At 35.4% G+C, this 7,500-nt stretch overlaps 1 protein-coding gene across 1 annotated transcript in view; it reads left to right on the top strand.

Moving 5' to 3' along the window:
- The first annotated feature begins 6,622 nt into the window (after positions 1 to 6,622).
- LOC137646378 (uncharacterized) overlaps positions 6,623 to 7,500 on the top strand; it is a 33,861-nt gene continuing 32,983 nt past the window's right edge. The window contains exons 1-2 of the mRNA XM_068379482.1: positions 6,623 to 7,123; positions 7,221 to 7,500. The exon at positions 7,221 to 7,500 is cut by the window's right edge and continues 123 nt beyond it. Of these exons, the coding sequence (XP_068235583.1) occupies positions 6,623 to 7,123; positions 7,221 to 7,500 (781 nt within the window). The remainder of the gene's footprint in view (positions 7,124 to 7,220) is intronic.

The following is a 7,500-nucleotide window of genomic DNA, read 5'->3' as shown; positions in this document are numbered from 1 at the left end:
CTATTTTTCGAGCCTGGGGATAAAGGCTAATGCGGGAACGAAGACTTCCTTCCATGTTCTTTGTAGGGAGATAGACTCCTTAATGACTGTTTTGATTGAGCAGTCTTTATGGAGACACACGCTGTTTGACATATTTATGCCATGAGGTCAGCTTACCGCCTGAGATCCTGAGATAGGATGTGGCAAGCCTGTAAAATTTTCTGATACGTTTAAGAAGAAACATGACATTTCATTGTTAGTAAAAGAAAGGAAAGTACGAAGACATTTAATAATCGGCGAATATTTATTTTAAATTAATTTCATTTACATTGTATAACTTATGCTGCCTCCATACACCATACAACGTGATTTGATACAACATCGCCGCTCCCGCCCAAACCCTGCCTTATTCGCCTAACAGGAACCGATAGAGTATAGTGAAGAAAATTATATGTACGAGATCGTCTACAGAATCTACTTCATACTTGATTTGGTACTTTTTGTTTTCATTTCGTCCTTTTTTGTGGTCAGATTTGGTACTATTTAACAGGTGGAATGGTAGCATTGCTACTGAGGTAGTCACGTATCAACCGTGCGTGGGATAGGACATAACATTACCAAGATCTACATATATAAGGTTGGCCGGACAGCGGTACGATCTAAGCCACTTCTGCGCATGACGTAATCAGCGCCTTAGCCTTAAAAAAAACCCTTGTGTATTTACTTTTGTTTATTAACTTTTTATCCCTTTCTAATGAAATGATTTTCTCTCTCAGATATAGTCTGCAAAAGAAAGATATAGTCTGCAATTTGCTGAAAAGAGGGAATTGCAGATTTGGCGAAAGATGCTACTACAAGCATCCAAAGATATGCCGTGATTATGAAATATATGGTAAATGTGCGTATTTGGACGGATATGGAGACGAATGCAGAGATCTCCATCCAAAAATATGCAAAAAACTAAAAAAAGGAAAAGGATGCAGTTTCAACAAAAAATGTTGATATATGCATCCTGCAAACATGAATGAAAGTAAGAAAACTTAGCAAATTGAAAAGAAAAATGAAAGCAAGAATGAAACAAAAAAAGAAACAAAAAAGCAGGCCGCGTATATACTGTGCTATGCACCAAAGGCCCCAAGATATGAGGCCTTTCAACCCAAATATGCACATTTAGAGCCCAACTACAAAGAATGCATCTATAATGCCAGGGGTTGGTGCAGATATGGGGATAATTGCAGGTATACACACAAAAATAAATATGAAGGCAAAAGAGCAAATACAATAGAAAAGTTTGATTTTTTAATGGCAGAATTCCGGGAAATGAAGAAAAGAACACCATATTAGAACAGGAAGGAAGCATGGGAGAATCCATATTATTACCAATATCAAATAATGGGGATGAAACACAAACCATAATAGTGATGAATGCACAGGTTCCAGTCACGAGTAACGCTAAAAGGAAAATAGAGTTCTTAGAAGAACTAACCTAAATAGAAAAATAAATATATTAAATATAAGTGAAACATGGTATTCTCAAGAGACTAGCAGTGATGACCAGATAAAGGGTTTCCAATCTCATAGATCAGACAGAACAAATAGGAATCAAAGGGGAACCGCAATATATGGAAGAGACATAAATCAAGGAAAAGTCTGTGAAAAATACAGCAACGCAGAATGTGAATTTTTTGCGGTAGAATTTGAATTTGAAAAAATAGTGAATATTGTAGTTTACAGACCTCCAAATACTAAGGAGTGTGATATAATAATAGAAAAAAAAGATGATATATGTAGAAACCATAAAGACTGGAATATACTCCTATCCAGAGATTTTAACTTTCCTTTCGTGGATTGGAAAGAACGGATAGAAGAAAGTGGTTCTATATATACATATAAAAAAGAGAGTAATAGTAGTGCAGAAGATAAGAGGCAATTTGAAAAGCTTCAAGATATACTATTAGAACATAATATACAACAAATAAACCACATTCCAACATGAAAGGAAAATGTCCTAGATCTAGTATTTGTGAATGAGGTGGATTATGTTAAAGAAATAATAGTGTATAACACGGGAATTTCCGACCACAATGTTATAGATTTAATAGTCCATTCCAAAGCAAGTGATCGCAGAATTAATCAAAGCAAAAAACGTCGAGAAGGATATGGAAAATACAACTTTTATAGTAAGAATATAAAATGGTCAGAAATAAATGAAGAACTGAATAATGAATGGAAAAATGTATTTGTAAGTGATAATATACAGGTGAATACATTCATACTTGACAAAATACTGGAGAAAATTGTTGAAAAATATGTACCAAAAAAAAAAAAAACAATAAACAGAAGACATGCATACCAAGAGACAGAAGAATCTTATTTCAGAAAATTAGAAAGTGGAAGAAAAATCTTGCAAAAGAAAAAAAATTGTAGAAAATTATGAAAATAAAATGTAAGATAAAAAATGCAGAACAAAAGATTATACAGTCAAAAGAAAATAAAAAAAGGGGACTTATAATGAAGGACACTTCAAAATGTAAAAAAAAATAAAAACAAAGTACTTTACTCCTATGCAAAAAAGATGAATAAAGGGAGATTAGAATTAGGCCCTCTAAGAAATGAAGGACGGCTAACGAATGAAAAAAGGGAAATATGCAACATATTAGCAGAAAAATATAAGAGTGAGTTCACGTCAAGAATTGCGAATGATAATAATGAAACAGAAATGAGAGAAGAAAATGTTGAATATCTAACAGATATAGATATTAATGAAGCAGATATTGTCAAGGTTATAAACAAAATTAAAAATGGATCAGCAGCCGGACCAGATGGAGTTCCAGCGATTTTGTTAAAAAAAATGCAAACACTATCGCGAAGCTGCTTGCAATACTGCTAAGACAAAGTGTAGATAAGAGCGAGATATATGTTAAACATAAATTAGCTTATATAACCCCTATCCTCAAAAGTGGATCAAGACTAGACGCAAGCAATAATAGACCTGTTAGTTTAACATTACATATTATGAAAGTGTATGTGAGGGTAATAAAAAAGAAAATAATGGATCATTTGTTTAAAAATAATTTGTTTAATATAGGTCAACACGGTTTTGTGCCCGGAAAAAGTACACAAACCTAACTGATAGAACACTATGAAAACATATACAAAAATATGATAAATGAAAAAGACACAGATGTGATCTATCTAGATTTTACAAAAGCCTTTGACAAGGTAGACCATAATGTATCAGAGAAAAAAAATGAGAAAGCATAATATTTTGGGAAAGATAGGAAAATGGGTAAAAGAATTCCTGCAAAACAGGAAACAGATAGTGGTTGCAAATGACGAGAAATCGGATGAAGCTCAGGTAATATCTGGCGTACCACAAGGTACGGTATTAGGTGCACTGCTGTTTGTTATTATGATCTCACAAATAGACTGTGGTGTTGAAAACTCTATAGTGAGAAGTTTCGCCGATGACACAAGAATAAGTAGAGAAATTATTTGTGATGAAGATAGGAACTCACTACAAAGAGATCTAAACAAAATATATGAATAGGCAGAGATAAATTGGATGGTATTTAAATCTGATAAATTCGAATCAAGGAATTATGGAAACAGAGAAGGAATGGTTTATGCATACAAGGGACCTAATAACGAGACAATCACAAACAAGGAAGCAATTAAAGACCTTGGTGTAATGTTAAATAGGAATATGTTATGCAACGACCAAATAGCAACATTGTTGGCTAAATGTAAAGCAAAAATGGTAATGTTATTCAGACACTTTAAAACAAGAGAAGCTGAACACATGATTATGCTTTACAAAACTTATGTACGTATTACACTCGAGTACTGCAATGTGATATTGTACGCACACTACCAAAAGGATATTGCACAAATAGAGAGTGTACAAAGGTCCTATACTGCTAGAATAGAAAAAGTTAAGGACCTTGACTACTGGGAAAGACTGTAATTTTTAAAACTATACAGTCTAGAAAGGAGAAGAGAATGCTACATGATAATACAAGCACGGAAGCAAATAGAAGGAATTACTGAAAACATCATGGAGCTAAAAATATCAGAAAGAGCAAGCCGAAGTAGATTAATAGTGTCAAAAAATATACCAGGAAAACTAAGGAAGGCGCACAGGACATTAATCCACTACGCACCAGCATCTAAAAAGCAGCGACTATTTCATATGCTGCCAGCTCATCTAAGAAACATATCAGGAGTGAACGTAGATGCATCCCAGACCATCCAAGACGAAGATGCAAAATACACCGGAAGATGCATTAGCAACTCTCTAGTGGATATACGAGGTGCCTCACACAGAGGGACCTAGGGGAACCCAAACATAATATAAGGCAATAAGGTAAGGCAATAAGGTAAGTCTCTCTCTCTCTCTCTCTCTCTCTCTCTCTCTCTCTCTCTCTCTCTCTCTCTCTCTCTCAATTGGATATATTGTTTATTTCATCAAATTACTCTTCAGAAATATAGCATCGTTAGGAAAAAACATGGAAAAAAATAATTTCAGTTAATTTTTTGTATCAAACTATAAATAAGATATAATTTACAATTTCATGAATAATTTCTCTTTTTAAGATAATAGTATATTACAATTTTCATATATTAAGGAATTATAATTTGTAGTTTCATAAATAAGTTATCAATATATTAACAATGTTCCCATTAAACAATTTTCATATATAAATGGAATATAACATGCAGCTTCATAAATAAGTTATTAATTTATTTACAAAGTTTCCTCTACACAATTTTTATATATATGAAATATAATTTGCAGGTTCACGAATAATTTAATGATCTATTTACAAAATCTCTATTTAACAATTTTCATAAATTTCCTATTCATACTTCTGCAATCTCTTAATTGTTTTTTTTTTTTTTTTTTTCTGTTTAACAGTTTAATTAAGTAGAATACAGATATTTTTGCAAAGCAATAAATAATATCAACCGGTAAGGCCATTCCAGCAAGTTTCATCTCGTCAGTAAGAGTTCTTATATGATTATTTCCCGCTCATAATTTTTCACCATGGAGAGCTAAAAAGTTTTTTCTCATCTTACTTAATTGAGAAAAGAAAGAATCTGAGGATACATGAAGACCACCTCCGTTCATTACATATATCCTACATTTATCATCTGCAACAACACCCGACCTTTGTTTTTCTAATTCAGAATATTTCAATGAACTTTTTTCAACGATGTAACCCATATACCTCGAAGATTCCTCCTTGCGGGTATTTCCTTCTCTTTCCGTGTTTCAGTTAATTCAAGAATCTCATCACCGTCTTATATTTATGATTCTTAATTAAATTCAATATCTCTTAAAATGAGACTGCTAAGACAAATTTCCAAGGTGAAATGTGACTATTGTCTACTGTATTAGTATGAATACAACCTTTGGCTTGGTGTGACTAACGTCACTGACCGAAACCTTTAAATCATAATCTGCGCTCCGGCTGACTTCTTTCCCTGGATTTTCAGCATTGCTAAAACGTGTAGAGGGTTATTTTCCCCTTTACTCACAGTGTGTAATCTGCCGGCACCTGTGCAGGATTAGTGCCCTCATTAATCTATTGACTTTACTGTGGGAGACTGCATTGTTTGGGAAAAGAGGGAAAGAGAAATCTTCTATATATAACAATGCTATATAGTCTAGTTGGTAGAGGGGGTCTGCGTGCACCCCCCGGAAATCAATTTCTAATTGATGTCTTCCTATGGGGAAAAATGTGTAGAAAACAGTTTGCTATGTTAAAAATTTGAAATATTGTCCCACGTGCCTATTTTATGCAAATTAAGCCGCCATTACATGAAAATACTAAAATCGCTATAACTCCGCCAATGCAACAGATAACTGCAAAAATAAGGTGTCTAGACCCAGGTTTTGAGGGTCTAGCATCAATATAAGACCAGTCTCATAGTGACCACATGTGTTCCTGACATGTAAGATATGCAAATTAGTGCCGCCATTACTGAAAAACCTATTTTTACCATATCTTTGCAAATGTTATAGCAATCGTGAAGAACGTGTTGTCTGTACCCTTGTTTTATGGGTTGATGTTTATTATTAGACTATATTTGAATGTGCCAGGGCCACTTGGGAAAGACTGCTACTTTCTGGATGTCCTTTGTTGATCAATGTCATCTCGTCTTCATGCTGCTTTACTCCGTTAAAACCAACAACCTTCAGCTGTTCCACTTCTGTAATGGAGAGATGGCACCACTCTTCTTTGCATTTGATGGGCAGAACTATTCAAGGTTTGTTGAACATATATTTCATCTCCTTGTTTCTTTGATAACTATAGAATGCCGAAATATACAAGTTGACTTATACAACCAAATACAGTGTCAGCATAAACACAAACACAAACATGTTCCCACAAGTCTCTGTCTCCCTATTTTACAGGTACCTTGTTTGGTTGGAAGTCTATCTAACAAACATGGAGAAGATACACCCAGGGGCAAAAGACCTACTAACCAAGGGTGGACTCGCGGTGGCAAGATCGATGATACCTGGGGCACTCAGTGCAGTTGACAAAACTATGGAGGAAACATTCATGCGGTTCGCCAAATCATCAGGTATAGTACCTGGTTCATTGAATGGCATAGACAATTATCATATTGATACATGTACACAGATGAAAACTTGGTTTTATACTTTTCAGGTGGCTTTGCTGGACTGTACAGTCAATTTGGGGCATACCAGAGGTGGTGTCGCACAACTTCCACGCGGGCCCAGTTTCATGAAAAGACCCTTGAAATGGCTGGCCTTCTTGACGATCCTGACTGCCCAAGGGCTGGGAGGCATCGCGAGCTTGAGAAGGCAGAGATAAAGAAGAGTGAGAAAGCTGTTCAAAGAGTCATCACTGCTGTCAGAAACTTCACGAATCCATTCACAATCCCAGATAAGGACAGGCTCTACTCCTTAGCCTCTGGTTCTCCTCCATCCAAGGATGTTGAGAGGGATGTGCTGGAAGCTGACGCTGTAGGAAAAGCTGCAAAGGCTGACTTTATTACACGTTTGCAGAGCGGCCACCAAGGAAGCTTCTTCGACCCAATCAAAAGGAAGAAACTCAAGACCATGGAGGCATGCAACAAGAAGATCAAGCTCACATCATCGCAAGGAAAGGTAAGTTTATATTTCATTGAGCAAGTTATGTATTGTTAAGGGACTTTTGTACAATCTGTATTACAATATAAAATTATAATATATATTGTTATTTCAGGTCATACAGTATCAGGAGCAAAGCAATGTTGCATTCCTTCTCCTTGTGAAGTCACAGTGCCTAGATGAACCAATTGACTTGGATGAACTCATGAAGTACAGCCTGATGCCAGTGCCTCCAAGTATTGGAACATCAGATGGATTTTTTGCGAAGACCAACAAAGCCACCATTCTGCACTACCTGATGGAAGAGTTCAACCAAGATGAGCTGCCTTATCCAAAGGATGCCCTATTCATCCAGGATGGAATGGCACTTCTCCATGTCCTTTCTAACTTGCCCC

Source organism: Palaemon carinicauda, chromosome 9, assembly GCF_036898095.1.
Source record: "Palaemon carinicauda isolate YSFRI2023 chromosome 9, ASM3689809v2, whole genome shotgun sequence".
Classification (NCBI taxonomy): domain Eukaryota; kingdom Metazoa; phylum Arthropoda; class Malacostraca; order Decapoda; family Palaemonidae; genus Palaemon; species Palaemon carinicauda.
The sequence above is the reverse complement of the archived record's forward strand: the minus strand, read 5'-3'. Positions and strand labels throughout refer to the sequence as shown.